Consider the following 22,212-nt stretch of genomic DNA (forward strand, 5'->3'; position numbering starts at 1 on the left):
GTATCAGGGTGGGTGTCGTCTTAGTCTAGTGGTGAGAGCTGTGTTTGTTTCAGGGTGGGATGCTTAGTCAAGTGGTGAGAGCACTCAAACCACAACTACAATCATTGTTGGTTCGACTACCGGTCACTTTTTGACTTTTGCTGACTTATACAAGACGTATGAGGATATAACATAATGTACATTATGTACATTTTTTCCTGTGGTCGATCATTTACATCTCTCTTGAGACTTGTGGTGCCAGCTAGCTAACATCTATGATGAAATGAAACCTCACCAAATCTTTGCTGATTTTGATCGAGTCCTTGAACACGGTCCAAACCACAGCCTCGTTGCAGGCGGGGGTGGTCAAGGAGCCCAGGTAGCGGTAGTACTTGGTACGATCCACTCCTTCTAGCAGATCGTCCAGCGAAAGGCCTGCTGGCAGGGACGCGTGCTGACCTGAAGACGAAGAGACACAGACACACTTTCTCAGAGACGAAGAGACACACGTCCTCAAAGAAGAAGAGACACAGACACACATCCTCAAAGAAGAGACACACATCCTCAGAAAAGAGACGCAGACACACATCCTCAGAGACACAGACCGGTTAACTGTCTGTCGTGTGATAGTGAAAGGGTTAACCGTCTGTAGTGTGATAGTGAAAGGGTTAACAAGTCTTAAAAAGTATTACGTTTGTGAAGGGTAATTTCACATCCTCCTCCTCCTCCTCCTCCTCATCCTCCTCCTCCTCCTCCACCCCCTCATCCTCCACCTCCTCCTCCTCCTCCACCCCCTCCTCCTCCTCCTCCCCCCCCCCTCCACCTCCTCCTCCCCCTTCTCTCTTGGTGAAGTCAGGATTTCTGTTTAAAACAGAGCACTATTCATCTGCCCTGATAAGTTTGTCAAGGTCAGCGCCGGCTAGAAACCTTTTGGAGCCTCCCAGAGTTCTAAGGAATGCATCAAAGAAGGCGTCTCTATTCCACTGTGTTAAAACACATGACACTTTGCTTTTTGTCACTTTCACTCTGACAGACCTGTGAATATACACTCTGACAGACTGAAAGTCCGTCCGTATGGGCGTACTGTATATATTTTCTTTTCCAATAAACCTGTATTGTATTGTTAATCTGAGTAATCCGGCTGTCTCTTTCTGCTCCTGTTTGATTATTTCAGAATGCCTAATTCGCAGTGTGACACTGTTTTAGGCTGCTGGATGTCCGTGGAGAACCTGGTGGTTTGCACTCTGATTTAAGGCCAATCTCTTGTCTCTGTATTTCATTTAACCATCCCTGGAGACGTCAAAAATCCACCACATTCTTGGTGTCTGAAGTGGTGATGCCAACCGATCCTGCCGGTGCAGACGGGCTCTTCATCGCTCTACAACACAGCGAAGTCTGGGACAGTGAGGAATTGTCTGTCTGCATCGGCTGGTCGGGACGGCATTCCACGGGCATTACATGCAGCGTCGCGGCGAGTTAGGTAAGCAGGAGTGGGGGGGGGGGGCCGTCTGAATGTAATGCTATCTGTGTTTATCTCTATATGTATGTGACACTGCGAGAAGTCAACCCTGGTTACTTTGGTCACTATCTGTGTTTATCTCTATATGTATGTGACACTGCGAGAAGTCAACCCTGGTTACTTTGGTCACTATCTGTGTTTATCTCTATATGTATGTGACACTGCGAGAAGTCAACCCTGGTTACTTTGGTCACTATCTGTGTTTATCTCTATATGTATGTGACACTGCGAGAAGTCAACCCTGGTTACTTTGGTCACTATCTGTGTTTATCTCTATATGTATGTGACACTGCGAGAAGTCAACCCTGGTTACTTTGGTCACTATCTGTGTTTATCTCTATATGTATGTGACACTGCGAGAAGTCAACCCTGGTTAGGCTTTGGTCACTATCTGTGTTATTGATTATGTATGTGACAATGCGAGAAGTCAACCCTGGTTAGGCTTTGGTCACTATATGTGTTATTGATTATGTATGTGACAATGCGAGAAGTCAACCCTGGTTAGGCTTTGGTCACTATCTGTGTTATTGATTATGTATGTGACAATGCGAGAAGTCAACCCTGGTTAGGCTTTGGTCACTATCTGTGTTATTGATTATGTATGTGACAATGCGAGAAGTCAACCCTGGTTAGGCTTTGGTCACTATCTGTGTTATTGATTATGTATGTGACACTGCGAGAAGTCAACCCTGGTTACTTTGGTCACTATCTGTGTTTATCTCTATATGTATGTGACACTGCGAGAAGTCAACCCTGGTTAGGCTTTGGTCACTATCTGTGTTATTGATTATGTATGTGACACTGCGAGAAGTCAACCCTGGTTAGGCTTTGGTCACTATCTGTGTTATTGATAAGATAAGCTACATACGTGACACTGCGAGAAGCTCAACTTTGATGTGGGCTTTGGTCACTATCTGTGTTAAGCTACATACGTGACACTGCGAGAAGCTCAACTTTGATGTGGGCTTTGGTCACTATCTGTGTTAAGATAAGATAAGCTACATACGTGACACTGCGAGAAGCTCAACTTTGATGTGGGCTTTGGTCACTATCTGTGTTAAGCTACATACGTGACACTGCGAGAAGCTCAACTTTGATGTGGGCTTTGGTCACTATCTGTGTTAAGCTACATACGTGACACTGCGAGAAGCTCAACTTTGATGTGGGCTTTGGTCACTATCTGTGTTAAGATAAGATAAGCTACATACGTGACACTGCGAGAAGCTCAACTTTGATGTGGGCTTTGGTCACTATCTGTGTTAAGCTACATACGTGACACTGCGAGAAGCTCAACTTTGATGTGGGCTTTGGTCACTATCTGTGTTAAGCTACATACGTGACACTGCGAGAAGCTCAACTTTGATGTGGGCTTTGGTCACTATCTGTGTTAAGATAAGATAAGCTACATACGTGACACTGCGAGAAGCTCAACTTTGATGTGGGCTTTGGTCACTATCTGTGTTAAGCTACATACATGCTTTTCCAATGTTATACCTGCTCTGCCACTGCACAGCAGTTAGGCATTTTTTTATTTATTTTTTGGCCTCTATTCCAAGCACTTTTGAATATAAGTGCTATTCAAATGTTCTAAATTCCATAGACACTGTCTTATACAGCTTATTGAGGCACTTGTCTTTCCGCCATCACAGCGTTTGTAATACCAGTGTCCTAAAGTTGGATTTGTCATTCCTTTCATTCCTTTTGATATTTGATTGCATGTTACAACTTGTAACCCCTGGTGGTCACTATTTCCACATGTTTCAACTAGGGCGACAGCTAACTGTAAACAGTTTTTTTCCCCTTTGTTTCCAGCCAGTACAACTATGAGGGATATCCAGACATGTAACACACTGACCATGTTTGAAATTGTTGTTGTTTTTTTTTTTTTTTGATTTCTTTTCCTTTGGCCGGCGCAATCTCATTAACGCGACGCATGACATCCAAGATGCAGTATTAATCAATGCTGTCGAACTCAGATCTATGGAATGTGAGGGGGAGGATGGTGCGTTTCTCTCAGCGCAGGAGAAAGAAGATAACGAATATGCACCAGGGCCGTACTTCCCACTGCAGGGCCACGCTGTCCCTGGGCAACCACACCACCTAGGGGCCCCATCTCCACCGGAACACCAGCCACCATACCCATATGAACCCGCGGAGGACGACGACAACCTAATCAGGTTCAGTCCCAAGTCCAACAGGAACCGCCTGCTCAACATCTCGCATGATATGGCAACACCACAGCAGGGCCGGTGCTACGGAAGCGGGGCCCAGGGATCAGTGGAGGCCCTGGGAGGGCAACTGGGACAGGAACTCCAGCTAAGCTCCCTGTGCGATAGCCCCGCCCTGCCACGAAGATAAGAACGCACCGCTGCTGGGATCCACAGGAACCCCTACCACGCACCCCAGTCGGCAATACAAGCCCTTTTGCATAAGTAGGACCTACCCCACCACGCCAACGACGGCCCCGGCCTGTACAAACAACGAATATCCTACCTCCCTACTCCCTACTCCCTGCACCTGGTGTGCTGCTGTATTCAACTATGGGGAGATGACTGCTACTGTACTCAACGGCATCCAGCCTCCTTACAACAGATATATCGTTCTGTGTGTGAAGGAGTGGGAAGACACCTGACTGCTACTGTACTCAACGGCATCCAGCCTCCTTACAACAGATATATCGTTCTGTGTGTGAAGGAGTGGGAAGACACCTGACTGCTACTGTACTCAACGGCATCCAGCCTCCTTACAACAGATATATCGTTCTGTGTGTGAAGGAGTGGGAAGACACCTGACTGCTACTGTACTCAACGGCATCCAGCCTCCTTACAACAGATATATCGTTCTGTGTGTGAAGGAGTGGGAAGACACCTGACTGCTACTGTACTCAACGGCATCCAGCCTCCTTACAACAGATATATCGTTCTGTGTGTGAAGGAGTGGGGAAGACACCTGACTGCTACTGTAGTCCACTGTGACTGCTACTGAGAATGACAACAAGGGAAGCCAGTGTGCATATTAAAAAGTCAAATTTCTGATTTAGATATGGGTACATATTCAGAGTTTGAAAATACTACTTATATTAAGACTGCCATTTTATTTTATTTGTTCTTTGTTTCCTATTAACTGCTGTCGGCGCTTCGGGTCACTGAGAAGCGCTTTATAAGGCGCCAGCGACCAATCTGTCCCCGGCCTGGGACTCTTCCCCTTTTCAATTTGCACCTGAACTTTTTTCCCCCTCTTCTTTCTTTCTCAAGAGTTATTGTTCTACCTTATTATGTTTAAAAAAAAAAATTATTGTACCTAAGGATGCAACATTTTGCAATTACCTGCTTGGAATTATCGTCCTACTTAGCCAAGTATGACATTATGATGTATTAATGTTGATTGATTTGATGTTCTGCATGGTGTCTTGAGACTGTGGTTTAGTGATATTGATAGTTGAAATTACCAGGATGTGCCAAAAATGGCACAAAGTGGGGAATGTGAAGGGTAATTTCACATCCTCCTCCTCCTCCTCCTCCTCATCCTCCTCCTCCTCCTCCTCCTCCACCCCCTCATCCTCCACCTCCTCCTCCTCCTCCACCCCCTCCTCCTCCTCCTCCCCCCCCCCTCCACCTCCTCCTCCCCCTTCTCTCTTGGTGAAGTCAGGATTTCTGTTTAAAACAGAGCACTATTCATCTGCCCTGATAAGTTTGTCAAGGTCAGCGCCGGCTAGAAACCTTTTGGAGCCTCCCAGAGTTCTAAGGAATGCATCAAAGAAGGCGTCTCTATTCCACTGTGTTAAAACACATGACACTTTGCTTTTTGTCACTTTCACTCTGACAGACCTGTGAATATACACTCTGACAGACTGAAAGTCCGTCCGTATGGGCGTACTGTATATATTTTCTTTTCCAATAAACCTGTATTGTATTGTTAATCTGAGTAATCCGGCTGTCTCTTTCTGCTCCTGTTTGATTATTTCAGAATGCCTAATTCGCAGTGTGACACTGTTTTAGGCTGCTGGATGTCCGTGGAGAACCTGGTGGTTTGCACTCTGATTTAAGGCCAATCTCTTGTCTCTGTATTTCATTTAACCATCCCTGGAGACGTCAAAAATCCACCACACGTTCATAATTCTCCATTTAAAGCCTTAAAAGGTCTTGGTTTAACTTGTTGAACCCTGCAGACAGTCAGCCTGATAGGAGATGATTTAACTTGTTGAACCTGCAGCCAGACAGGAGATGATTTAACTTGTTGAACCTACAGGCAGACTGATAGGAGATGATTTAACTTGTTGAACCTGCAGCCAGACTGATAGGAGATGATTTAACTTGTTGAACCTGCAGCCAGACAGCCTGATAGGAGATGATTTAACTCTCGTTGGACAAGGCAACACATATCGAAACATCCTCTTACCTTTCAGCATGACGTTGCTCAGGTGGGAGGTCAAGGCGTTCCAACTGGCAGGTGATTTAGTCGCATTTCCAGACATTTCCTGTCAAAACGCAGTCATGGTTTAGCGCTCGAGTCTATTGTACCCTGTTCTCTCACACACACACACACTAAAGCTGTCCCCGAAGCCTGTTTTTGGGATTCGAACTTCGTCAGGGTTTTTCAAACGGACATTTGATCCTACGTTTTTAATTAAAAAAAAATCTTTAAAAAAAAAAAAATTATTTCTTTTTTTATATATATAAATATCCTCAAACTAAATCCTCAATTTGAATAAAGTGAGTATTTTTCTTTTATTAAATCAACTTTCTTTAATGAATATAATTCATCAGTTTTTAATACTATAATATTAGTGTAGCCTAATCTCTATCTGCAACTGTGAAGAAAAACCCCATTGGTTTAAACAGAATGAATAGACATAAACAATTAAAAATAATAGATTTATTTTTTTAATTAAAAATGAAAATTTTCTAATGTTGATTTAGAATTTGAATGCCAACGTAATGAACGAAGGTCCGAACGTTCGAACGCCCAAACACACACACACCTCCTCACCTCGTTGAAGAAGCCGAAGGCAGCCAGCCCGGCGGGGTCGGCGACGCCCAGCGACGTGTTCCCGCCGTAGGACGACTTGAGGTTCACAATGTGCATCTGAGGGGAAGCCATGCGGGGGTTAATGAACATCTGGGGCTCAAAACGCTCGCCTGCGCCCACTTCTTTGGACTCCTTTTTCAACGCACCTGCATCTTTTTTCTATTGTTTCAATGGTTTTATATGAACCTACAGGCAGACTGATAGGAGATGATTTAACTTGTTGAACCTGCAGCCAGACTGATAGGAGATGATTTAACTTGTTGAACCTGCAGCCAGACAGCCTGATAGGAGATGATTTACCTGATAGGAGATGATTTAACTCTCGTTGGACAAGGCAACACATATCGAAACATCCTCTTACCTTTCAGCATGACATTGCTCAGGTGGGAGGTCAAGGCGTTCCAACTGGCAGGTGAGTTAGTCGCATTTCCAGACATTTCCTGTCAAAACGCAGTCATGGTTTAGCGCTCGAGTCTATTGTACCCTGTTCTCTCACACACACACACACACACTAAAGCTGTCCCCGAAGCCTGTTTTTGGGATTCGAACTTCGTCAGGGTTTTTCAAACTGACATTTGATCCTACGTTTTTAATTAAAAAAAAATCTTTAAAAAAAAATGTATTTCTTTTTTTATATATATAAATATCCTAAAACGAAATCCTCAATTTGAATAAAGTGAGTCTTTTTCTTTTATTAAATCAACTTTCTTTAATGAATATAATTCATCAGTTTTTAATACTATAATATTAGTGTAGCCTAATCTCTATCTGCAACTGTGAAGAAAAACCCCATTGGTTTAAACAGAATGAATAGACAAACAATTAAAAATAATAGATTTATTTTTTTAATTAAAAATGAAAATTTTCTAATGTTGATTTAGAATTTGAATGCCAACGTAATGAACGAAGGTCCGAACGTTCGAACACCCAAACACACACACACACATCCTCACCTCGTTGAAGAAGCCGAAGGCAGCCAGCCCGGCGGGGTCGGCGACGCCCAGCGACGTGTTCCCGCCGTAGGACGACTTGAGGTTCACGATGTGCATCTGAGGGGAAGCCATGCGGGGGTTAATGAACATCTGGGGCTCAAAACGCTCGCCTGCGCCCACTTCTTTGGACTCCTTTTTCAACGCACCTGCATCTTTTTTCTATTGTTTCAATGGTTTTATATGTACAGTAAAGTACAGTACAAATGTCATTCAATCAATCACAGTGCAGGTGATTGATTGATTGAACATTTTATTAACAGATTGCAGAATGGGTACAATACAGTACGGCTCAATACACACAATTGTTAAGGGGATGCAGACCAGAAAAAGACTTTCGTCTTGTTTACATCAGGGTCCCCCATTTTGAATTCATAATGAATTGTAAGTAAGGGTGCAATTAGCACCGTGCAATACATTCTTTGTGGATCTAGCCCCCAGTCTGATCCCTAGTCGAACCCGTACCTCCATGGCGTAGCGCTTGCCGTTCACCGTGTGCTCGGACCCCTTCACCTCAGAGCCGTTGCCCCAGTGCAGGTGGAACTGTAGGCTGTCGTAGGCCTCGGACAGACCCCCCCCGGACACCTGCACGCCACTCCTCAGAGTCACTTTGACTGGAAGACAAACAAACAGAGGGTGGGTTCAGCTACGTACCGCGACGCTACGGGTTCAAATCCTGGCTTATGACCTTTCGTCGAATTGTCATGGTGCACAATTCGTCTAACTAAACTGTCCCTCTATTCATAACTGCCCTCTATTCATAACTGCTAAACTGTCCTCTATTTATAACTGCTATTTGCTAAACTTCTCCGAAGTTGCCTACTGCAGCTTTAATAATCCAAAACACAGAATAATGCATTGAGTTTTAAAGCACATTCTTGCATACAAAAAAAGAAGTTATTCCAGAAAGCCAGGGCACAAAACGTTGAATAATAAACTGAACAAGCATAACATGCACACAGAGTCAGACATGATGGGGTTGTACAAGAGCATGTGGATGAAAAACATCTCCATACATTAAACCTACATGTCCCCGTCCTTAACCACCCCTAGGTCAGGGGTCTGGACTGGGAGAGAGGTCCTCTAGTCTAGGTCAGGGGTCTGGACTGGGAGAGAGGGCCTCTAGGTCAGGGGTCTGGACTGGGAGAGAGGTCCTCTAGGTCAGGGGTCTGGACTGGGAGAGAGGTCCTCTAGGTCAGGGGTCTGGACTGGGAGAGAGGTCCTCTAGTCTAGGTCAGGGGTCTGGACTGAGAGAGAGGTCCTCTAGGACAGGGGTCTGGACTGGGAGAGAGGTCCTGGACAGGGGTCTGGACTGGGAGAGAGGTCCTCTAGGACAGGGGTCTCCAGGGGGTCTTCTTGTTGGGATGGAGGTGATGCACTGAACACAAACTACACCCAGACTGACTGGAGACTCGAGTGAAAGGAATCCTGTTTCTCCTCAAACTAGAAACTCTTTACAAACAGTCTGGTGGCGTTGTTCTAAATGACTACTAATCATCCTGTTTATTTTTGTTCCTCTTTATGTGACTGAATACTATCGTTTATCAATACATGTTCCCTATAGTTTATCAATACAGGTCCCTATCCTTTCTCAATACAGGGTCCATATCCTTTCTCAATACAGGGTCCCTATCCTTTCTCAATACAGGGTCCATATCCTTTCTCAATACAGGGTCCATATCCTTTCTCAATACAGGGTCCCTATCCTTTCCCAATACAGGGTCCCTATCCTTTCTCAATACAGGGTCCCTATCATTGCTCACCTGTCTTGCCGGTGTTCTCGCTCTCGTACAGGGCAGAGGTGTTGCCGTAGTTGACGAAGGAGAAGGCAGTGAGGGCAGAGTCCTCGGTGGCATTAGCCTACACGATGTCGATGGGAGACTGTCTGGAACCATTGCAATGGTCTGGGGCGATAGTGGGCCAGTGGCTGTCACCTGGATACAAAATATAGTATAGTTTAGTAATACATAGATATTATATGATGGACTGTTAAACATTTTTTAAAGTGTCTAAAGTGAATGTTAAAAGTGAGTGTTTAAAGTAGAATGCGCCAACATTATGGGAAATTATCTTATCGTCTTCTCCAGAGTCAGACAAGAAGATAGATACCAGTTTCCTCTGTGCATTCAGTAGAAAGATATCCTGCTGAAAGCTAGCCTAGCTTAGCGCAATGAATGGAAACAGAACAGGCAAGCTAGCCTAGCTTAGCACAATGAATGGAAGCAGGTACAGACCAGCTAGCCTAGCTTAGCACAATGAATGGAAACAGAACAGGCCAGCTAGCCTAGCTTAGCACAATGAATGGAGGCAGATACAGACCAGCTAGCCTAGCTTACTGTAGCACAATGAATGCAAGTGGATACAAACCAGCTAGCCTAGCTTAGCACAATGAATGGAAACAGAACAGGCCAGCTAGCCTAGCTTACTGTAGCACAATGAATGCAAGTGGATACAAACCAGCTAGCCTAGCTTACTGTAGCACAATGAATGCAAGTGGATACCCACCAGGGGATCATCCCTATGTTCCCCCGGTCCTATGTTCCCCGGGTTCTATGTTCCTCGCTTTGATTGATTATAATATGACACTCATAGCAGAATTAGTTATCAATAACCTACCTGTATAAATGTTAAAAGTTGTTGCAAATATTTGTTTTCCCTCATAAATATACCACTATATACATTAATTTCTTATATTAGTTTTAAAATGACCATTTAACAGTTTAACAGTGCTCTGAAAATGCTCTGAGAACATGCGGTCATCATTCACTGTTTTAAGCACAAACACATTAGGGAGGGAGGGAGAGAGACAGGCCCGGCCTGTATGCCTGCACCCTGCCATGTTGGTTTACCATGACTTTTTAGCAAGCAAGGTAGCAGCAATGCTAAGCTAACTGATTGTGCCAGTGTATCCTGTTAAAGAATACATCATAAGCCACATTTTGAAACGTTACTGACGTTAGCCTACATAAAATGTATAACAGTATATACAACAGGTGGATATCACTAAACACCAAAATCAAGAAACATTCATCATAGCTAACTGCTAACGCTACTAGCTAAATTAGCTTCAGCTAGCAGGCATGAATAACTGTTAATATAATATTCTCTACCATGTAAAAACGAACACGGCACTACTCCGCTGGCGTTTGCAATCGAAAGCATACATACAACATACAACATACAACATACAACATAATCGACATTATTGCCATGCAGTACTCACCGATGCAGAGAGACATGAGGTAGCAGCCAGGAAGCTGCCGCACAGGTGCATTCTGGGAGGCGGGGCAGCACAAGTGCAGTGCAGTCTGGGTGATGAGACAATGACGACAGCATGTTGAGCAGCATCCGTTGATTCAACATTTATTAGATATTGGCATTTCAATCATTAAAATGCAACCACAAAACAATATTGATTCAATGATATGTTTTCAACATTAGTCAATTGCTTTAAAGGTTAATGGGTGATTCAACATCAATCGTCGACCTTAACCAAAAATCAAGCATTGTGACCATAAATCAACATTGAATTAACACCTTTTGCTATCTGGGTAAGGTATGAAATATACTCCTCCATCCAGTCTTTCAGGGTACCTGATGTCCGAATTACAGGTACCCCACGCACAGCGTTTCACCATCGGATATTATGTAGATAATAACATAAAACTGAACTCTTGACAGTGGTTTCGATCAAAGCCGTCTGGTTTGATACAGCCTACAATCCTAGTTGACCGAGGTTTGTGCAGCGAGGATTTTGCTGTAATATGATTGGACAAATTCTATTTTGGGGCGTGGTTTAGCGACAGGTCTATTGTGTGTATTGAACTGTACTGTATTGTACCCATTCTGCAATCTGTTAATACAATTTTCAATCAATCAATCAATCAATCAATCAAGTGTGTATGCGCGCACTGTGGGAGGTGGCCAGAAGCGTGCAACTAGCCAACTACTATTATATTACTATATGAATACAGTATATTCCACTATATAGCTATAGGTGCTGTATGATGACAATACATTTGATTCCTATCTAATTTTGATCCATCGCAAAGCGCTCCAGCGCTTGAATACGGCCAGGGGATCCGATGCAGACCCACGGCTCTCGTATTATAATGAGCCTGCGAGGCGTGTCTCTGTATGCAAATGACTTGCGCGAGAACGCGCATCCAGTTTAGAATGAGTGGGATTCACCATTCAAAAACCTGCGTAAGAACAGATTTGGACTTTAAGAACGGCTTGATGAATGTGGCGGTGGCTTTTCTTATTGTTCTCTTAACAGACAGGTAAGCAAGAATATAGGAAAAATAATAAGAGAGTATTGTTGAATGAGGCCCAATGATTGTACATGGAAATAGCATGTTTTCATGTTGATTAATTTTGCATAGTCTACTCTAACTTGCCACCATGAACACATGAAATGTGTAACATTGACTGCAGCTAAACACATTCTATCATCAGTGCAAGGAAACCAGAAGATGAATGTGCTTCTGAACACATACTACTCAGAACCCCACATTAGCTATGAAGTAGAACCATATGGTCCACATGCTTACATGAGAGAAAAGACTACACACAATGGACCTCATGATCGAATGGACTTTTTTTCTTCGTAACTCCACTTACGAACTTCTCTGACAGATTTTGGCATGATCAAAATGGTTTCTTTTCGGAGATTCGTTCGTAGGTACGAACAGGATTTATGAACGCGGAAAGGCAGTTTAGATAGGACAGACTGTGCCTGTGTTCTTAATTAAGGGCTTAATTTGGGAGAAATCATTGGTGATTGCATTCACATTGATTTTACAGACATCCTCGGAATTATAATAATAAATACGACAATATTTGTATGGCCTTGTAACCATATTGACACTACTAAATAAGATGTCACGCAAGCAAGCAAGATGTTATGTTCTACAGTATGACTTACTACTATAGGGTCTTTATACCTGTATCACTGTACATTACATTAATACTACAACTCTGTACTGTACATGCATCTGATGAGCACTACTGAGTAGTATTTATTTTATACCCAGTTTAATCACTGCACTTATTGCACCTATTGCACCTATTGCACTTTACTGTTACATTTGTACTCTGGTTAGATGCCAACCTTATTTTCATTGGAATGTACTTGTGCTGTATAATGAAAATAAATGTGAATCTAATCTAATCACATTTTGATCAGTCACAAATTGCTATAAGGAGCTGGCCGGGCGTTTCTGTATGCAAATTCAGGTGTACGAGAACGCGCTTCCAGTTTAAGAATGAGTGACGTTCTTCATTCAGGGGAGCACAGCTGAGAACACTTTGGCTATTTATGAACACCTTTTCACACGTTCAGGCATCCGGAGGAGAAGATAGTTATATGTACACTTTCGATCATGAGGTCCAATGTCTGGAGGAGAGAAAATACAAGGAGGCACAACTCCTGTCTTTCCCAGAACAGGATATATTCTTACATTTACAGCAAGACAAAATGATAGTTCTGTACACAGGGGTGTAAAGTACTTGAGTAATTGTACTTCATTACAATAGTTAAGTACTGTTTTGGGGGATTTGTACTTTACTCAAGTATTATAGTTGTACTTTTACTCACTTACATTTCAGAGAAAAAAAACTTACTTTTTACTGCTTACTGATTAAACACCTGCTATCAGAAGAATAGACCATCAGAATATTTAAAAGTAGAAACCTTTTGACTTTTACTCAAGTGTGTTTTTAGCCAGATACTCTGACTTTTACTTGAGTACGATTTTGAGACGGTACCCATACTGTCACTTAAGTATCATTTCTGGGTACTTTTTACATCCCTGTCTGTACACACATAATACACAAAGCATCACTAAGTACTTACTCAAGCAGAGAGGTACACAGATGCCACAGGGGTGTGTATGTACCCAATGATAATTCAGCCAAAGCCTCTAAGAGTGCTATACACATGCTTAGATACTAGAGGAGGCAGGGATTATTTCACACACACACACACACACACACACACACACACACACACACACACACACACACACACACACACACACACACACACACACACACACACACACACACACACACACACACACACACACACACACACACACACACACACATCTATGAGCAGTGATGAGGGTAATGAAGCCTGTAGCATCGAGTCAGTCAGAGACAAGCGACACTCAATTACCATCCAAGAAACATCCCTATCCATTGATGCATCACTCTTACTATGTGACGCCCCTCTATCCCTCTCTCTCTCTTTCAGGATTTCTCCTGCATAGAGAATTTGAGGAGGCCGTCTGGGTCAATTCCCGGGCCACCTCGGTAAAAATACCCAAAGTCAGTAAACTATAACACGATTATATTTATATTCATAACAAAACTCCACTGGTGTTGCTTTGATTTTAATAACATACTCCCTGAGAGGCTGAGATCACTGAAACCAAATATAAATTGGACCAGCTGATCGCAGTGGCCGACATGGAGCTGAAAGAGGAGAAGCTCAATCGGCTTCTTGGTTACAGAAAGTTGGTCAAGCCTGTTACAGTAGTAAGACGTCTTTCCTGCAGCATGTTGAGGGTCTGTGTGCCAACGACAGTGCCAAGTAACAGAAGGAGTTTGCTGAGCTTCCATAAGCTACTCCAGGACCTGGCTCCCTCAGCCAATGACCTGCCCTGGGACAGATCCAAGAACTGCTTCACCAACATCAGACCGTACAATAACAACAGAGTGAAGCTGCCGTCTGAACCAGGCACTCAAGATTCAAGATTCAAGAGTTTTATCCATCACATACATACCATCACATACATACCATCACATACATACCAGGGCATACAGTGAAATGCGGTTGGCCATGCCCGCTTCAAGTCAATGTCAGAGTATCTGGCTAAAAACACACTTGAGTAAAAGTCTAAAAGTTTCTACTTTTAAATGTACTTAAGTACTAAAAAGTTAAAGTAAAAACTTTTTTTTATTCCGGGCAATGAAATGTTCAGTTTCGTCCTCTTCATCACTTGTACTATCGTTTGTGGCCATCTTCTGTACCTTGTCACTCTGACTGTCTATTCTACTGATAGCAGGTGTTTAATCAAAGATCCCTGCTTTCTACTCTTGCACAAGGACCAATCAGCATGGGTATGGGTAGGTTCATTTTCCATTGATGGGGATTTGATTGGCTGTTTTTAAATAAAGTGCGGCAGCAGGATTAATAACGTTAATGTTAGTTCGGCCAGAGAAACAAATATACTAATTAAAATGGTACCTGCAAGATTTGTAGGGGAGAACGGGGGACGTTGTCACACGGGTAGGTTGTCACATTCATTATATTTCACCACCAGAGGGTCCTGTCTCCCATACTTTGGTATTTAAATGTCCAGAATTGGGGTTGTCAGAGTTCACCTACATTGTCATCTTTGGAGTGAAACAGCTGAATTTGAGGTGAGAGGGCTTTTTGTGTTTTTCATGTCCATTTGTAAATATTCCGCTCCTCAGTATTTTTCTTCTAGGCTTTTACACAATTGGTTTATAATGAAACAATTATTACCTTAAAAAGTGTGAAGGGATAGCTATAGTTTAGATATTTGTTAGCTACTGTAGCTAGTTGTTAGATCGCTGTTAGCCTTGATGCTATCAAGACATTCCAGTTGGGGTTGGTCGTCACATTTTCTTTGGGGTTGGTTGTCACATGGAGTGCCCAGACCCTACATTTGCCATCACTGTAACAAGTGAATGAGTGTTCTTATTTATTTTTTATTTTTTATATAGGATGGCTTAAAGATGTGTTCCTGTTTATGTTCATGTTAAGATGCATTAAGTTATGTATTTGTCAACTTGTCAATGCAATTAAACTTTAAATTTAGTTCTGCCTTTTCTTTTTTTCCCATTAAAACACATGGTGACAACCAACCCCATAGTGTGTGCCAACCATCCCCATGATGGGGTTGGTTGTCAGAATGTGTCAGAGTGTCTTTGATAGGTGATTAACTCTTTGTTACAATACGTTGGAAAATGAGAGGGATACACATTTCAAGCCAACATCTTAAGCTTCAGTTTAATGTAGGAATGACTATTGAAAGATGTTTTGATAATGAGCAATTCACACTAGAGTAAAACGTGTGACAACGTCCCCCGTTCTCCCCTACTTTGTAGGTCTGCATTTTAAATGTAAGGAGTAAAAAGTATGTTTTTTTTCTCTAAAATGTAATTGAGTAAAAGTACAAGTATACAAACCTAATAATAGTCTAGTAAAGTACAAATCCCCAAAAACAGTAAGTATTGTAACAAAGTACAATTACTCAAGTACTTTACACCCCTGATCGACTCCAGATTCATCTCAGGCCATCTGTGTCCTAATGGGTTCATGGCGACCCAGGGTCCTCTCCCCGGCACGGTGGCTGACTTATGAAGGACGGTTTGGGAGACAAGGAGGTGCACCATCGCCATGGTGACACAGTGCTATGAGAAAGGCAGGATTCTGTGTCACCGGTACTGGCTGAAGGACAACAAGCCGGTGACAGTGTTTGGTGACATCATCATCACAAGCTGACAGAGGAAGTGTACCCAGATCAAAAAATAAACATAGAATGATTGGTTGTAGTTCAAAGCAGTTCTGTAGCTTCATCTGACTAGTCCTTAAAGGACAAATACGTAGCTAGTAATGCTGCCTTTGGGCCATGGCTAGAAGGGATCCAGTACTACTGCCTTTGGGCTATGGCTAGAAGGTATCCTGTATGGCGACTATCCAAACATTTATGGAGTCACCAAGAGACTAAACCGGGGAAATAATTCTACCTGCCAGACGCGCAGATTGTCATGAAATCACTGCTCCAGGATACTGCGTTTGGTTACGTTATTGCGATTAAAAGCAGTTGATATAGTAACGTCGTTAAAAGCAAATCACAGCTTGATTTAATATTGTGTAACGTGCGGTCAGCAAAGTATGACTTCCCCGTTCACTCCCTCATCATTTCAATACCTGAAACCCGCTGGTGAACAGCTGACTTTTACTCATACTACAACACCACGTTACCCCTTAGTGAATGACGTGACCATAACAACCTGCCTTGTGTATACCTGTCACCAACATACCGGCCCCTAATTATTACATAATCTCATTTCACAGTAATAATTACTAACACTTCAATTAATATAAAACACCACAATACAAATTTCGTTCCCATTTTTTTTTGTGCGCAAGGAGTTCATAGTTCATAAGGTCTTGATACTCTTCTTAAATCGAACCCCCCCCCCAAAGTCAAGTCAATTCAAACGTCAAAGTCACGAAAAAGTCAAAATAATCCAAAGTCATGAAAAAGAAACAAAGCCTTCATGACTGTCGACTCCTGAAGAAGGCAAATCTTTGTCACAGGTCCAAGTCTTAATCCAGACCTGTTGCACAAGTCCGATCTTGTCTGGCATCGTCTCTGTAATCCTCCCAATGATCCAGGAATTCCGTGGTGCGGAATCGTCCATTATTGAGCACTATGTCACCGGGGATGAAGTTCCGCTTGATCTTTGTCGTTCCTGTAATTGTGGCAGGTATGTGAGATGTCTACTGTTGAGAATTGATTCCACTTCGTCGAGTACAGTATGGAGTCCCTCCTCATCCTCTTCTCTCCATCCCATCCTCCTCTCCTCTCCTCCTCCATCCTCTTCTCTCTGTCCTCTCTTCCTCCTCCTCTTGCCATCCTCTCCTCTTTCTCCTCCTCTCCTCCTTTCTCCATGTGCTGCTCTCTCAGCTTCTGCAAGTTGATTCTGAAACTTCTCCATAGATCCATATCTCTGTGACACCACGTCACTGAGGCTGCGTTGTTCTCTCTCCGCCTGCTCCTTCATCCTCTTCAAACTCTTCCTCAACCAACCAACACCTCCATCATTCTCTACTGAGGCTTTATGTGCTGCAGTACCAGTCTTATGCACTGGGGGAAGACCACTCCCTCCATCTTTCCAGTATGAGTTCAATTCCAGCTTATGCAGACCAGCCTGTTGGATGGCCTCTGCCTTGGCTTTGTCCTCCTCTTGTCTCTTCCTCTCCTTTTTCTCCTTCTTGATCTTTTTTGACCTTTTCTTCTTCTTGGTCTTGAAGATGGTCTCCTGCTGTATTTGATGAAGACGTTGGTCGAGCTCTGGGAGGAGCCATGTGTTCTCTCCTCTCTGTGTCTTCAACTCCTGCTTGGCCTCGTCGATCACCTCCTGATGAGCTTTACGTTTATAGTTCCTCTTCTTATTGATGCTGCTCGAGCTTTCAGAACTAGCTCCAAACGCTGCCATGACACTGTCGTCTCCTCCAACTGGTCCATTTACAGTCCATCCAAGCATCGTATTGACTGCATATGGCCCTCCATCCACACTTCGGATGACTTCCAGTGGTTCTAAGGCTCTGGGAACGTTCAGACCAATCAACATCTCCACGTCTGCATCTATTTGTGGCAGATAGACATGCTTCAGATGAGGCCATTTTCCAGATCTTGCCGTTGTGGGATGTTACTTCGATTGACAGGCATTTGATGTTGTGCAAAGATTTTTGGTATTTCACAGTATCGGTCACTGTCCAATCCAGCGACTTCCAAGTCAGATGTAATGCAACTGTCAACCACCTTGTCTTGGCCCATAGTACGTAAAAGGATCCTTGTTTTCCTCCCAGATAGTCCCAGTTTAGCCATCAGACCCATTGTGCAGAAGGACGCTGGACTCCCTGGGTCTAGAAAGGCGTAGGTTTCCACTGACCTTTGACCTTTGCTGGATTTAACTTTAACTGGTACGATGGCAAGCTTGCAACCTTGATCACCGGCCCCAGTAAGGCCACCGGTATGGATTTCGACTAGAGTTCTGTCCACTGCTCTGTCTGAGTTGCTCCTGCCTTTCTCTGCATCTCCATTCTCCTTAGAGTGGATGTGAAGCAAGCTGGGGTGTCGTGAGCCACATGTCCTGCAAAACAGACGTTCCCTGCACTCTCTGCTGATGTGCCCAGTGCACAAGCATCCAAAGCAAACTCCATTCTCCTTCAGGAACTCCATCTTCTCACTGTGAGCTCTCCTCTCCAATAGAGTACACGACTCCAGTGTGTGTCCACCCCCTTTGCAGAAAAGGCAAGCCTCCTCATATCCATCCTTAATTCTGTTTTCCCAATGAGCATCTCTTTCCATCTGGGAATACATTGTGGCAAAACTACTCCCTCTAGCCTTAAGACGAGGCACAGGTTGTAAAAAAGGCGAAGCAGCGCCTCTACCACCTGAGACAGTTAAGGAAGTTCAGAGTATCGGGGAAGATACTCCAGGCCTTCTACTCCGGAGCTGTAGAGAGCATCTTGACTGGAAACATCACTGCCTGGTATGGCAACAGCACGGCACAGGACAAGAAGGCCCTACAGAGAGTGGTGCGCTCTGCCGAGCGTACCACGGGTATTGCACTACCTCCCCTGCAGGTTCTATACAACAAGAGGTGCAAATCCAGAGCCTGCAGAATAATGAAAGACCCTCACCACCCCAATAACAGCCTGTTCCAGCTGCTGAGGTCAGGCAGACGCCTGCGAACACCAGCTACTAGGACAGAGAGGCTTCGGCTCAGCTTCTTCCCCCAGGCCATCAGAGCCTTGAACAATGAACACTGAGGGTCACAGAACACTGAACCCTACACACACAAGCACACATTAGCACACACACGACACACACGCTGTGCACGCTCGCACACTAGCAGCCACTTTAACATGAGAAAGCACTCACTCATGCTGCACACGCCCACACTTATGGCCACAAAGAAAGGTCACTTTAAAAATAGTATAGTAACAGTGTATTGCACTACCAAGGGACCTAGCATGTCCTTCATGCTCTGTAAATAACTATGTACAAATACCGTGATGTCCCACTATGTTACCTGTTTATTGCACAATGTTGTCTATTGGATTCTATTATATGTTGTACTACTGTATTGCACATCGTTGCGGGCAAGACCACCCGCATTTCATTGTATACTTGTATGCCGTGACAAATAAAACTCTTGATTTGACTTGACTTGAGGTCTAGCTCTGCCACTTTCCTCGAAAGCCCTCGTCATTGGAGCGTCTTGTATGTCTCCAAATACAGGGTCTGTAGCGATTTTCGCTTCCCGCTCAATAAAAGTCACAATGTCAGTAAACATAGCACGTTTGCGATGTCTTTCCTGGATGTTACATGCTTCTGTTCGCCACTTGTCCCTCAGTTTGTAGGGCAACTTCTTGATAACAGCAAGCATGTTTGCAGATGTGTTTACGTCACATAGGTTATGCACGTCTTTCATGGCATTGCAGCATCCGCGCAAGAATAGGCTGTATGCTTGTAAGGCTTTCCCATCCTCCGACTTAATAGCTGGCCATGCAAAGATTTTGTCCAGGTAAGCGGATGCTATGACGTGCTCATTTCCAAAGTTTTCCTGGAGTAAAGCCTTCGCCGTAGCATATCCAGTGCCATCAGTCATATGTTGACAACTTCTGACTAGTTGTTTAGGCTGCCCCCTGGTGTATTGCTCCAAATAGTGCAGGCAATCAACAGCATTGTCAGTCCTCCTTTCTATGGTCTGTTCAAATGACTGCATAAAGCCATGGTACTGCAGAGGGTCACCTTCAAATGGTTGGATGTCTCTTTTAGGCAGTGAAGCAATGCATTGCTGATGCACCAACATGGAAGTGATGTCGTTTTGTTTTTGCATAATAGACATCATGTTGTTCTGTTCACTGCTGTTGTTCCTGGAAACAGATTGTATGTCTCTATACAAAGACAATGGAGGCCCTGTAGCATTTGGGACCGTGCTCTGTCTCTGTGTGGGCGCTGGGTACTCTGTAGCGTTTGAGATCATAGTCTGGGTCTGTGTGAGTGATGAGGACTTCTGGAGGTATTTGGCTCCATCAGATTGCCTTTGCTTTGGCCGTGTGCCTCCATCGTATGCAGGTTGTCCTCTTCCATCCTTGTGTGGTATAAATGCCTCTGCATTAATGTTGAGGCCCTTTTCAAAGTAGGATTCCATTCCATCCAATTTACAAGAAGCAGCACTCCACACCCCTGACCCAGAGGTTCTCAGAACATTCAGCCTTGCTGCCGATGCGGCTATGTCCGCTTCGAGCTGAAGTTGTTCCTTTTGTTTCTTTATTCGAGCTTCCTGGTCTTCAAGAGCATGTTTTTGTTCAAGCAACTTTTGCAGAGCCATTAAGGCGGCCATGTCGGCCTCGGCTCTAAGACGTGTAGATGCATTTGAGGAAACCTTTGATCTAATAGATCTTGAAACATAATTATTGCTACTATGGTTGGATATGCTGTCCTCTGGTGAACATCCTCTTGAGCATAATGAATACTGTGCGAGGCCCCATCACTTCCACATTTCCCACACTCCCATGTTCTCCATTTTCCTCCTCTGCAACCTCATGCTACTGCATTTCAGTAGGCCTGTTATGAGCCTCTAACTGAGGTTTGTTTCCTCTGGTTACTGAAAACCAGGCATTAACACTTTGAGTGCCACGCCGGGTTTTCCTTTTTACCCCCTTGATGCCACGGTCCACTTCAATGTTAACGTTAATATCGCCTAATCTATGTTTTAAATTATGGCTATGTGTCTAATCTGCCCGTCGCTTATCAAAGACTACTTTTCAGATTGGTTTTTTATCGCTTCATTTCCGTTTCAGAGCATTTAGAAAAGCACCCGTTTTGAGATAAAAAACAGTTCATTCTGGACCATTCTATGATAATCGTCTTTTACTGGAATATTCCAGAACGTTGATATTCGTCTGCCTATTTATGAATCGTTTTCAAATAAACGCTAGATGATCAATATTATACGTGCACGCAAGCACATTCGGGCCACGCACGGATAATCGCCGTGTTCATTTCCTCTTGGACTTTTTCAGTAAAACCGAAAGAGCCCATTTCACATAACAGCCTATATCTTCATCAAAATTAGTCTGATTATCCTAACACTGATAACATAGATTCCTTACCTGACATCAGATAGTATCCAACTGGTATATTCCAATTCCTGATCACCATTCGAAAAAATCGATAAGTGTATGGATCCAACGTGATACAGTAGTACACATGATTCCGCGGGGCTGAGAGGCTCCAGAATGAACTGTGGTAACCCCGGCTGGATCAGTGGACTGGAAAATGTGGAGTACCGGATTTTTTTCCCCATCCATTTTCATTGAGTCCATTCCAAAATCCCTTATGTCATCTAGGAGACGATAGGGGGCGCTTTTTTCCACATATGATCGCCGGCGGCGCTCGGATATACTCGGGTAGGCTCGCGTGATGCAATATGATTTCAGATCGCTAACATTTTTTAAAATTCAGAGAAATCTCGTGAGTGGCTTTCAACATAACTATCGGAAACCCGAGATATCTCGTGTGTGGCAGTGAAAGTGACATCTTCAATGAATCCATCTTTATGTTTATTGACCTTTGAGAACCAGTCATTTTGTTGTTCTTGTTCATCGTGTGGAATAAGAGGCATCAAATAGTTATGTAGTTCATTAGAATTGTCAGACACTTGCATCAAAACGTCAAGTTGTGCTTTAACCAGTGCAACATTTTGCAAATTTTTCATGAGCTCTTTGACAGAGATTATCAGATGTTTTATTTCTTCCACTTTCCCTTTGCGTTTCTTTTGGAGTGATTCGACTTTATTTGCCAGAGCTTTTGCAGTGAGAGTTATTTTTCTCTTTTCTTTGTCCTGTTTCCCAAC

The 22,212-nt window shown here is 43.6% G+C and overlaps 1 protein-coding gene across 1 annotated transcript; it reads right to left on the minus strand.

Annotated features, from left to right (window-relative positions):
* Positions 1-274: 274 nt before the first annotated feature.
* On the minus strand, positions 275-17,778 carry LOC311247557 (carbonic anhydrase 12-like; the record flags this gene model as incomplete). The annotated part of the gene is made up of 6 exons (XM_084338596.1): positions 275-438; positions 6,888-6,966; positions 7,480-7,575; positions 7,981-8,129; positions 9,279-9,375; positions 17,491-17,778. Coding segments are annotated over 6 exons (873 nt in total), but the record flags the coding sequence as incomplete, so codon positions are not given.
* Between the last annotated feature and the right edge of the window lie 4,434 nt (positions 17,779-22,212).

Source organism: Notolepis coatsorum (assembly GCF_963971535.1).
Source record: "Notolepis coatsorum genome assembly, contig: SCAFFOLD_328, whole genome shotgun sequence".
In the NCBI taxonomy this organism is placed as follows: Eukaryota; Metazoa; Chordata; class Actinopteri; order Aulopiformes; family Paralepididae; genus Notolepis; species Notolepis coatsorum.